The following is a 12,771-nucleotide window of genomic DNA, read 5'->3' on the forward strand; positions in this document are numbered from 1 at the left end:
TTCAGTTTTTGGTGCTCTCCCTTCACAATCCTTAGTACATTTGTGGGGCTGCAATATGGCAATTATCTTTCTGAATAAATGATTGTTCTATAAGTTTTTAAATGTAGAATGTCCATCTCCACAGGTTGATTAAAACGAAAACATAAACTGAAAGGAATAGCCCTCAGGTAGCTATGGGACAGAACACAGACAAAGCCTCAAGTGCTCGGAGGACATACTACCTGTTTAAAACATTCATGTGGAACAAACATCATAGCACTAATACAAAGTGGCCTGAAAAAGTCATTTATTTTGTTGGAGTAAAAAGGCACATTTAGAAGACACAAAGTAAAAAACTTCACCAGGTTTCTGTTAGTATCCTGCTGTAATTACTCATTAACTAGTGCATACTTATAGTACAAATTGCAAATATTTTGCAATAAAACAAGCACAACTGAATGAGATGCTACATTTTTAAATTATTAGATGAAATCCCACACTAGACCCATCACACCAGCTGTGTTGTCCCAGTTGCATGCTATATATAGATCTATATATAGATATCTCTAGATATATATATCTATATATACACACAGACACACATACGTACATACATACATATGGGTTTAGTACATTCATATTGGAAAATGACAAAAGTCAGTACATGTAAAAACATGTTTTGACTTTAGGGCAAGGTGTTTGGGCTATCAACAGTACAGAGCAGGAAACTGTCATTTTATATTATTTAGCCTTCACTGAATATCTCAGTGAAAGCAGAAACTAGTATCATCTGTTTCATCCAAGTCTTTGATTTATCTCTTTAATACAAATGCCAAACCAAAGGTTACCCCACAGAAATCACCACTCTGACTGTATCAAACCCGTCAAAACAACAAACCATTTCAGCACGATTACTTTATAAAGATTCAGTGCTTTAAAAAGTTTCTAAAACAAAGGAAAACGCACTGAAGTACAATATCTAATGACATTAGAAAGGGTGGGTGCCATGTTGTTACCTTACCTTAAGCCTGTTTTAATACCTAAATATCTCATTATGTTTACATGTTGTTTATTTCCAAATTATTTTGCAATTAATAAACAGTTTAACAGACCAAAAATGTTTTACATAAATTTAGTATGAGCAGTAAAGATAGGGATATGATGAAGGCCGAACCACTCGTTATAACTCGCTATTGGTAAATGAATCTGGCCATGTTTGTGGGACCTTTTTCCAGTAGAGTTAGAATAGTTAAAACAGTTATAATAGAGTTATTTACAGGTAGAAAGAAATCAAAAAGCAGGTTACTGGCTTTAGCAACAGCTTCGAAACAAAATATATACAATAAAATCCTAAAAAAATACAAACATTTTCTCTGCCATTTAAGGATTCGTCATGTGAAACCTGCAGCAGTAGAATATCACCACATGCCTTGTATGATGCCCTGTTACTACAAAACAGTACAGTACATATTGTTTTGAATACTAACTGCCACAATGGTGCAGTTACAATGTTACAGTATATAGATCTAAGACCCAATCCAGGTCTCGAATAGGGCTTGGGCCACTTTCTATTTAGTCTAATGGGCTCAGGTGAGGTCATGTTTTTCGTTACCTCTCAGATTTCAGGTCAAAGTGTGGGTCTGTCTGGCTCCACCACATTTTGGATTGGGCCCCTTTTTAAAAATGAATTAATGCAAATAAGGTTTGAGTAGATTTTCCAAACTTTTTGATGTGTAATGAAAGTAAATATATAGAATACAATTGAGACACAGTCAGTACAACAACATAAGCATTCATAAACAAAATTAAAAACAAAAACTTGGCACAATATGTGTTAACATTGTTGATATTAATACACATGATGTGTAACAATCTTTCAAGGAGGATGATCAGTTAATGGTTAAGTTATCTTTGAGTATTGATTTGATAAGTGACGCTCTTGCACTAAAACACTGCTGACATGCTGATATGTCAGTAAATATTTGGCTATGTTCTGCGTTGATGCGTGGAGGATGGATGTGGAACTACAAGGAACCACGTTGTCCACTCAGGCAGTTTTTCCACCACCGTGTCTCTGCTTTCATTTAGTATGTGACAGAAACTGGAACCGTTCAGCATTACACAGTCCTGGGTGGCAGCTCCTGTTTGTAGATTCCAGCCAGAACTTTGGCAGCGCTCTGGATCATCTGGCGTTGGGTCATACCAGTCATGGTCTGGTGCCAGTCTGTTCTGTTGATGTTGGGCCGGCTGCGTTCCAGGACCTCACCCACTGTAGCAATCAGACCTGACCATCGCAGGCTGTAGTCAGGTGGGGTCAGGGACTGAGCCTGTACAGGGAAAGGTTGAAGGTTGAAAACCAAAATGGTTGAAAACAGAAGAGGCTAACTGCAGCCATCCACCACCCTGAACAGAGTAAAGAGGTAGAGAGAGTAGATGAATGGAGACTTGAAGTGTGTGTGTCTTCCAAAAAGTGGCCCTAACACTCAGTGGTACATGTGACTGTGTCACATGTTGTACCTGCTGGACGAGATCCAAAGCCAAAGGAGTTGCCTGAGTGAAGACCTCGATACGGATGCTGTGACCAGGGTCTTCCAGGATCAAACATCCAATGTCAAACCACCTGGAGACGAAAAAAGGATTTTTAGAAATTCATGGCTTTTTATATGTCTGCATTTATTTATATTTACACACACTGAACCAATCATGGAAAATTAAGATGAGCTGCTTGATAGACAATCATTTAATGATCAATTCCTGCATGACATTTATTCTGAGATCAATGATAACATCTTTTCACTTTTCTCTGAAAAACAAAGTAGCGCTGTCACAATTCATCATAAATGCTCACTGCTACTTGTAAGGGAAACATAAATGTATTATTGCCATCCCCTCTATGCAACAATGTCTAAATTACTTTTTTTTTTTTTTTTGGTACTGACTGTCTGACAAAATTTAAGGAACATTCACATTTGGAAACTAGAAATTGGTTGGTGATACTATAATATATGTGATAGACAACAAAAGAAACATGTAAACATTACACTACAACCTATCACTAACTATAGCCTCCAAAAACCATACAGCAATTTTTAATTGTAAGGCTATTAAATTAGGCTGTATTGATTTAATATTTTCCCTTTATAGAGTGTCTAAGACATGGTACATGCATGTGTGTGTGTGTGTGTGTGTGTGTGTGTGTGTGTGTGAGAGAGAGAGAGATAGATAGAGAGAGAGAGAGAGAGAGAGAGAGAGAGAGAGAGGGGTGGGTTCCCATCTGTCTTGACCAGTTAGGTTCAGGGTTTGAGAGACTGACTGGAGTGGGGTGGAAGGAGGATGGAGGGTAGGGTTAGGGGCAGCCAAAAAGCCCATTCAAAAGTTAGAATAAGAAACACTTGTTACTTGTCAGGAAAGAGTTCAGCGATGAAGTTTTCCAGAGACACCACTGGCTGATTCTCATGGATCACACCACCTCGACGCAGGCTGTCAATGCGCTGTTGAGCCCCCTGCATACACACATGCGCATAAACAAAAAAATTGAAAATTGAAACTGAAATGCTGTTTACAACTCGACAACAGACCGGAGTTGAAACATCGCAATGAAACGTTTTCCATCTTAAGGATATGCACAGCTGAGAAGGGTGAAGGGTCAAGTGTCATCCGGCCCTCTGACAAACCCAGTGTCTACTGTCAACATCTGCCCATGTCGTTATTCTATGTAGTGCTATTAGAACTAACTTAAACAACATATCAGCTAAAAAACAAATACATACAATACATAGTCTTCAGAATTCCAATTATAACAACCTGTCATATGATGTTTATTGCATGTATGTCTCTCTCTCTCTCATCCTCTCTGTCCTGTCTACCTCTTCTTCCCTCCCCTTCACCCAGCCGACTATCAGCATGATGGTTCTCCCTTGCGAGTCGGGTCCTGCTCAAGGTTTCTTCCTGTTAAAAGAAAGTTTTTCCTTGCCACTGTTTGCTTGCGCAGGGGTTCAGGCTCTGGGTTTCTGTAAAGCACCTAGAGGCAAATTTGATTTTATATGCTATATAAATAAATTGAAATTGAAACTGAAGTATACAAATGTAGCGTTCAATTCACTGAGTTGGAGGGAGATTAAAAGTAACCCTCAAATATTCACAAGAAATGTCACATCATGTCTTAGCATTAGTCCCCAAATGTTCAGAAGTCCAACCTGTAGGATGTCTTAGTAATTCTGTCCTACAGAATAACAGGGAGAGAGGGATCAGAACAGTTTGTCTGTGGAAAGCCCCTATCAGAGAGTGTACTTGTAATTCTAATCATTTTTCTATAACTTAATAAAACGGTATAATTTTCAGCCAATGGAGATCTATGGTCAAAATGACCGACAATCATTGTAGATGAATTGCATAGCGAGAAAACATCAAAAATCCATCAGTAACTACTGTATAACCATGAACTGATTCAGTTCATTGTTCCAGTCTCCGGGCAGTTTCTGGTTGCACCTTCTCAATTGTGAAGATTTGCTGCTGTGTAGAATGCTGTTCAGAATTCAAACAGACAAACTGACATGACCGACAGGCACCTAGTCCTGTCCGGGACTGTCTTCAACAGAGGAAAACTGTGAAGTAGGGAATTTATGGTATATGTAAAGTTTTCAAACCAACCACTAATTCTTCATCGTTGAAGGAGACGAACTGTTTCAGCGAGAAGCATCTGAGACAGGTGTCTGTCTTCTGATGGAGTATAGTGACTGTCCTACGCATCCATAGAGTGTGAATGTGTTCTGCTGTATCACCACATGTGATATAGAGCTGGGTTCAAACAGTAACTTTAGCGACAGCACAGTAGCAATCCAACCACCATAATCGAAACCCTACATTACCGTATTTTCTGGACTATAGAACGCACCTGAGTATAAGCCGAACCCACCAAATAAAAAAAAATAATATGTACATATATAGGCAGCACTTGACTATAAGCCGCAGGTGTCCACATTGTAACATGACATACGTTTTCAAGTCCGGGTCATCTGCTTTTATTACCTCTGAAAGCTTTTGTCGTCTTTTTGCATTGCGTCAGTTCTTCACGCTGCCGTCTCCAACGTCTCACCATTGATTCATTTACACCAAGCTTACATGTAGCAGCTCTATTTCCTTCTTGGACAGCGAGTTTGATTGCTTTTAACTTAAAAGCTGCATCATATGCATTTTTTTGAGTGTTTTCCATGATGACGGTATGTGCATGACGCGCAGAATGACTGTTGAAAGTTACGCTTAAAACTAGCGTCTTCCTCTTTGCATCACCGGGCCGTTAGCCCGTAAAAATCTATAGATTAGCCGCATCGTTGTTTAGGCCGCAGAGTTGAAGGCATGGGAAAAAAGTAGCGGCTTATAGTCCAGAAAATACGGTAAACATTTTGTACAGCATTAATTTTTTTTTTTTTCCTTGGTACTGTTTTCAAAGGGTGCTGTGGTGTCTCTACATTAGGGAACAGTGGGGCCAGAACCCACCAGATGTCACTGTTGTGTACTGCGCAACAGGTTCAGTAATTCAGTCTGACAATATTTTTTTTTCTTCACAACTAACTAATCTTTTTTTGCATTAATTACACATAACAATGGTAGCACCGTAACACACTCCAAATATCTTTCTACTGTATATTTGTTGCATCAAAGTCAGGACGACTCCTAACAGTCATGTTACAGCAGCAACAGCATGTTCAACGTGCTTTCAGCAAGGAGCTGTGAAGCCCGATCATGATGCTGGTAGCAGCCAATAAAAGATAACCACTAATAAATTTGACATACACCAAGATGTTGTCATTGGTCTTTTCCAAAGAAACTCTAATATAGGAAGAACTCCCACTCTCTCTCTGTCGGGGGGGCTCGCAAGATAGTCCAAAATGAATGGGGGCTTATGGGGTGTAGCCGCAAAAACTTTTATGGTATAATTTTTTTTCTGCTAATTTTCTTTACAGTTCCATTAGATTAAACTGTTGCAGCTTTCTTGTGATGAAATACTATCTCGTCCCGTCTTCTGCCGCTCACCCGGGTCGTGGGGGCAGAGGTCTCAGCAGAGAAACCCAGCATGTCCTCTTCCGGCTACTTCCACCGGCTTGTCTGGGGGAACACCTTTCTGTGTTATAACGCGCCAGTTTACGGCACTTACCATTTTGTTTCACGCATCAATCAAGCACTAAGTTTGTGTTTTGATTTAACCATGCTTCTACCGTCTGCTGTAACTATTGTTAGTTATTTTAACTGCCTGTACAACATCCATTGCACGTCTGCCCGTCCTGGGTGAGGGATCCCTCCTCTGTTGCTCACCCTGAGGTTTCTTCCATTTTTTCCTGTTAAAGGTTTTTCTGGGAGTTTTTCCTTAGTCGATGTGAGGGTCGAAGGGCAGAGGATGTTGCTGATGTTATGTTAAGCCCTTTGAGACAAACTGCTTGTAAAAATGGGCTATACAAATAAAGTTGACTTGACTTGACTTGACTTAACTATTGCATAAAGACTATAATACACAAAACCGATTATTGTACTTTTGTTCATGTAAGGATAACTGAAGTTAGCCTATCGTAATATAGCACTGCTAGTCGCACATCTTTAACCGACCAATCAGCATACATTAGCAGAATGCTAGTGCTTTGCAGGCAAAATCATCTGCCCTTTACGAAAAACAAACCTGTATTAGTATTTTTTCTGTATCAATTCTGATATATAATCGATACTATATTTGAAAAAAATACAATAAAATTTGAGCATTTTTGTCCAGAAATAGATGTAAATAATAATTTTAGTCATTTAGCTCCATTCACTCCTGTTCATTGAGGACTATCTCACGAGTTCCCCCTAGGTGAACTGCAGCGAATTTCAGGTACAATGGGTTTTAATAGGGAGTGGACAGGCTGACTGTAGAAGGGCTGCGGTCTTTTCAACCAGCAGCTAGCCGTTATGTTAGCCACCATTAGCAGGCTAGTAAAATGAATCAAGTGGACAATTTATTAAAAGTTAGATTTAGTGTTGGATTTAGATTTAAGTTAGTGATTAAACGTTTGGGACCACACCATCCAGAAGATTTTAACATCATTCAGCAAAAGACAAAAACACTCCTACAATCCACAGTGGTTCAAAATAAAAACATGACTGACTACAAGTGTTGCCAAAAAGTCACTCTTCTGCTTTCCTTGCCTGCTCTTTGTAGGGGGCGTCACTTGGATCCCCACAGCATCACAACACTGATCTGAAACGTCTTTTGGAACAACTGGCCAAACACAAAAGCATCATTTTGCATGTGGAAAATGTCGTTAGATTAGGCTTGCTCGAAAGGACCAATATAGCAGCTCAGATTGATTCCGCTCACAACGTGCCGTTGACTTTCACAAGCGGCAACAGAAGAGAACAGGTATGTTCTTGGTGGAAATAACATGCAGGCAAATGTGAACTTGCTCTGTGGGGCTATAATGAATCACCATCTTCACTAAATTCTACAAGGACTTTTGATTTGGAGGTCTTATAACAGGGACTTGTAATTTGATGCTGTTTAACAATGTACACCATACACCAGTTCTGAGAGCTCAAATGCTTTACTGATAAATACCACTGATATCTGTCTCAATCTATGCTTACTCAAGCCCCATGTAAGATTAATGTGTGCTTGTGATTTAACTGATTAAATGCATTTGTATTGGGATTCACTGAGGAAGTAAATTGCATTTTAGTCTTGTGTCCCACCAGACTTTCTGTGCCAGAGACACACACTGGGTATATCAGAAAAGCTTAGGAAATTATCAGATTCTGTTTTATTTACTGTTAGGGTTAGGGTTACACAGTGTCCCAACTTGGAATCAGGGTTGTAGATTAAATAAAAACTAGCAATTTCATGATTTTTTCTTAGAAAAGAACTTTACTTTTAAAATATTATGACTTAATTCAAAATCAAAATCTGGCAGACTATTCAATAATGAAAAGAATGGTTAGTGGCAGTCCTTATAGAACAACTACAGCTTATATCAACAAAATCTTAACAACACATTTTAATTTAACATGAAGAGATTACATCTTATGTTGAAGCAGTTCCCAAGGTAAAACATATGATTAAACATGAATCTGTAAAAATGTTTTACTACTACATCTGTTTGTGATGTTTTGTTATAAGACCTTCATCTGCCAAAGTCCTGATTTTGTCTGAAGAAGCAGGGAACTGACCTTCACACCAGCTGCATAGCCCACAGGCTGAGGGGCGATGTTAGACTGACCAGGCTCTCCAGTGACCATAGCCATCCCAAAGACCTCCTGGAAGGCATCTCTGACTGCCCCCACCTGCAACTCCTTATCTGAAGTGACCACAATGTCAATGTCCCCTCCAGACTCTGAAGAACACAGCAGCATTTATAGAAAATGAGTTATCAGTTTCCAGGGTAATGTAGTGATGAGGAGAGAGCAGTGTGACTTACTGATGTATGGAGCCATGCCAGGATCTAGAGTGGTGATCATGGACTCCACAGAGTGCTTGGTTTTGTCCAGGACTGTCTTCACTACATGGTTACCTGCTACTCCCTGAGGACACACAGATAAAACATAGGACATGACTGCCACAACACTGACATGATTTGACAGATCGATTTAAAAAAAAAAAATGACACAGTTTGGTTATAAATCTGAAATCACATCAACCACCAAACCACTAGCAATACAAAGAAGCAAACAACCTTTTTGTTAAAGCCACAGTTCAGATCACATATGTAATGGTTTATCTTCCTGTCACTTTAATAATAGAGGCTTTAGAAGATGACTCTGCACAAGTACTGTTGTCCATAGAGCTGAATTAATCTTGTGGTATCAAATTGTGGTAACTGAAGTGCAAATCACATCCTTAAAGGATAGGTTTGGAGTTATTAAAGTCAGACCAATAACTATGGTGGGCACATAAGTTTACCACAAGTATGTGATTGATATAAAGGCTGGGTACTCTCACCCACGATGTTTCTATTCTTCTGAAACATGCTGAAATGATGTCAAACCTCATCAGATAAGAGCAGCGTTACCTTAAAAAAGCCCCAGATTCCTCCACCAGTGTTTGCGTCTCCAGGCACCCTGGGATCTTCCTGCTCCTCCGGGAAAGTGATGGGAGATCCAGTGTCTAATCCTCCTGTCATGACCGGCTGCTGAACCAGGGGATTTGACACTACACCTAGAAGATATAACGGGACAGTTTTCAACAAATAACCCAAAACCCACATGACAAATAAAACTGTACCAGCTTTCAGTTACTGTATGAGGTGACAGGAGAGGAGTATTTGTACAGAATAAAGGTAGCGTCAGCATATCTTTGATTCTACAAAATGACAAGAGTACTCTTTAAATTCACTGTTTAGCATTTACATCTTCAGCATATCTTTGATTTCTCTCCATTCCACAAGTATACCAAATAAGCAAGCGAGTTCATCATGTAGGCAAATTTTAACCAATGGATAATTCATTAGTCAATGAACAGAAAATCAATCTGCAACAATTTTGACAATCAATAAGCCAGTTTAACACCCAGTTTATCATTACTTCATAATTCATTTGTGTGTTTTTATATGCATTTTGAACTATGGCATTAGGAAAGGCTGATTCCCATTCCCAGATTAAGTCCAACAACCATCCCACAGGTGAAACTACACTCTGCGTAGCCTGGTTTATTTGATCCAAATCAGCTGACAGAAATGCGCCTAATTCACTTTTCTTCTTTTTTGTAACATTTCAAAGGTTTGCCTAATGTTTCTACATAATTAGATGGAAACCCAGCCATAGCGTTAAAGAGTAATCTCAGAAGCCCAGCTATGTCATTTTTATTGCCACAAAATCACCAGAAGGTTCACAGCAGCTGATCTGAAGCTTTCAATCACGTCAAATAACCTTCATCGGCAGATGGAGGCCCAGTTATCATGAAACAACAGTCAACTGCTTTTTCTCAAACTGTAAACCTCAAAATTTAAGCCAATATTGACAAGAACTCCTCAAAAGGCTGTGCAAAAAAATGCAAATTTTAAACATTAAAGTCCCACATCCACTGGGAAGAAGATCAGGTGATATGATCCAAAACAAATACTAAACGCAGGGAAGTGCAACATTCTCTACTTCAAACTAAGAAACATGCCATGCTGTGATTTGACTTGTGTTCACAGTGCATCAGTGCTAAGGGAAAGCTGGGAGGAACTTTGGATAACAACTCTGATTTATTGAGAAAACCTTGCTTTGTGCATAATTTTGCTGGATGCATGCTCAGGTCTACATTTTGACAAAGTAATTAGTGTATTAAAGAAGATGACTGTCATGGTCGTTACCTGGCATGGCACTGGCACTGGAGAATGTCGGCATCAGTGGTGTCTGTGGTGTTCGACCACCATGACCCCGTGTAATGTCATACCCTGCACTCATGGAGAAGCTGGATACGGGCGGGCCTACAGGAGGGGCTGTCATGCCCGGAGCCAAGGCGGGAGGATGTCTGACAGGGGTGACCTGAGGAGGCAAAGAGGGGGAGCTGGAAGGAGGGAAGGGAGAGCTGCTCGTATAGGGGGAGGCAAGTGTAGAGGCAGGGGGAAACTGGGAGGTTGCAGCCAGGGGGCTGTTGAAAGCAGGAAGAGAGGGAAGTGGGGGGAGAGCAGTGGACACCGAGGTTTTATCCATGGAGGCAGAGCTGAGTCCTGGGAGGGATAGAGGACTGGACAGACCTGAAACACATAGAACACCTCAGAGATGCTTCTCACTGTGCCTTCAGTACAGTTCAGCCTTACATGTTTAAGCGCATTCATTATATGTGATGTCATCAAATCAGTGGTTCTGTTGGTGAGTACAGTGCAAAAAAAACCTGTAGACATTTACATGTACACTGCAGAACGTGCCACAAGGAAAGAGCAAATTACCAGATTCTGCTTTATTTCTGTTTTAACATTCTAGGAGTGAATATACAAGCCCAAGAGCCCTCATCAAGCACAATGTTTAAAATGGACTACAATCCACTAACCACATCATAGTAATGTAGCTTTAAAAGAAATCACATATCTTGTTTGTCTTTGCAATCATAGTGTTCTTAAATGAAATGACAAATGACTGCCTTAAAAACAAGCAGAAAAAGAGCAGAGGGAGCCTCATAAAGCAACAGCATTTCACAGTTCATCTCTTACCTATGGTCACCGGTGGGGAGCTGACTGCAGCAGCCGCAGTCAGAGGGGTAGGGCTGGCAGGGGGTGTAGTCTCAATCCCACTCTCTTCCATCATCTTCTTGGCCTTATACCTACACTTCAGCCCAGAGTATAGGCATAGAAAGATGAATTAGGATGTGCTCAACTTGACAGTTCATCACTTCTAAAGGCTTCATGCATATACAGACAATGCACTGATCCAACTTATCATACATCTTAAAATGTGGAGGAGGAACAGGGAGCCAGTGGTGGTCCACAACTCATTCTCACCGCTTGTACCCCTAGCAGGTCATTTCAGCTCTGTGAACATGCACATATGTTCCAGTTAAACTGGTGAGGCTGTAGTTTCAATTGAGATTTCACAATGCTTAAAGCTCTTTCCAAGTGACAGAGTGACTGTGTTGATGGCTGTTCAAACAACAGCAAACATCAGCAAATCCTACAAAATATTCCTCTTATCAGTCCAATTTTTGAGCAAATATTGTGATATCAAGTCGATTAAAGAACTGTTTCACACAACCTATAAATGGAAATACCGTCTGACGGAACTATATACACCCAACTCAGCCGCAACATGGATATAGCTGTTAGTTGTGGCAAAGTATGATGCACCCACATTAATTTGTGATACAATGTAACTGAACCAGCTAAATTTGGTTCACATATCATAACTTTGTATCTTTTGAAGGGTTTGGAGTTAGACAATGGTATTAAGATATGGTGAGATTGATAGCAAGTATTAGTGTGAATGAGCGTTGATTGTGCAGAGAAATTGGTGTGTGCTTGTGCCTGTTTGTGAGGGGCTCACTTTCGCTGTCTAATTCCAAATTCATCAAAGAGTCCCTAATAATTATAGTGTACTTATCTTATTTCTGTCCCGAGCTGCAAAACGAGTGACAGCCACGTCTAACGTTAATACAGGCGAATGAGTGTGCGGAACAGAATACCGTGCCGATAAATACATACAGCCTTTAATATAAAACATCGATGCAAAATCACAAACTAATCTGGGCGGAACACTTTGCCATACTCCAAATTGCATTCAGGAAGACTGTCGTGGTGTGTGTGACACAATAAACACCTCTCAAAAACTAGTCGATTGCTCCTAGCTGTTCAAAACGAATGGTACGCGTATTTAATTAAAGACATTTTAGTCACCTTCCATTGTGTTGTTGAAAAGAGACACAAATGCTGGAGTTTGAATTGAATTCAATGCTATGCCTCTTTCAATAGAATGCTTCAACCTAAACTCATCTGTACACGTGTACAAACGCAATGAACTCAAGCTTAAAAAAAGTGTGAATATGAAAAATACAAGTATAATGCCCTGTATTCTCCAGTAAACAAGCCCCGGTAAATTATATGTGTGATATTTATGATATTATAGTAAAAATAGTTTGACTACTAACCTGCTAGCTGAACAACCCCAGCAAAATTATGAATTAGCTGTCGACTCACTTTGATGACGTAATGTAATGCCACGTCATAAATAGGCTATCGCTGCATCATGCGTACCGGCAAGATATGTGTCTAACTTGAATGTTCCCGACTTTCTCTGACGTCATGCACGCGCGGGCAACAACACTCTCGCGAAATCGAGGCAGCAGCAGTTTTTGAG

General features: G+C 40.0%; 1 protein-coding gene across 4 annotated transcripts; it reads right to left on the reverse strand.

The window, feature by feature from the left end:
• Window positions 1–269: 269 nt before the first annotated feature.
• Window positions 270–12,697, reverse strand: prrc1 (proline-rich coiled-coil 1). Of its 4 annotated transcripts, none has more exons than XM_046375157.1 (9): window positions 12,563–12,697; window positions 11,136–11,250; window positions 10,296–10,682; window positions 9,012–9,157; window positions 8,421–8,523; window positions 8,173–8,336; window positions 3,379–3,482; window positions 2,497–2,599; window positions 270–2,306 (listed from the first exon to the last, which is right to left on the reverse strand). In XM_046375157.1, the coding sequence occupies exons 2-9, from the start codon at window positions 11,227–11,229 to the stop codon at window positions 2,097–2,099; spliced, it is 1,311 nt and encodes a 436-aa protein (XP_046231113.1). In that variant the 5' UTR covers window positions 11,230–11,250; window positions 12,563–12,697; the 3' UTR covers window positions 270–2,096. The 4 variants fall into 4 exon arrangements, with proteins under 4 accessions (XP_046231113.1, XP_046231115.1, XP_046231114.1 ...); XM_046375159.1 differs by having other exon boundaries at window positions 11,136–11,245; window positions 12,563–12,657; XM_046375158.1 differs by lacking the exon at window positions 12,563–12,697 and adding an exon at window positions 11,367–11,444.
• Between the last annotated feature and the right edge of the window lie 74 nt (window positions 12,698–12,771).

This window comes from Scatophagus argus, chromosome 20 (assembly GCF_020382885.2).
Source record: "Scatophagus argus isolate fScaArg1 chromosome 20, fScaArg1.pri, whole genome shotgun sequence".
Taxonomy (NCBI): Eukaryota; Metazoa; Chordata; class Actinopteri; family Scatophagidae; genus Scatophagus; species Scatophagus argus.

Bases quoted from the DNA above. Each gene is read 5' to 3' on its own strand.
- prrc1 (XM_046375155.1), bottom strand. The intron at 10,683-11,135 runs GTAAGAGATGAA...TATGTGTTTCAG, and splicing joins CTCCCCACCGGTGACCATAG to GTCTGTCCAGTCCTCTATCC. The intron at 2,307-2,496 runs GTACAACATGTG...TTCCCTGTACAG, and splicing joins CTTTGGATCTCGTCCAGCAG to GCTCAGTCCCTGACCCCACC.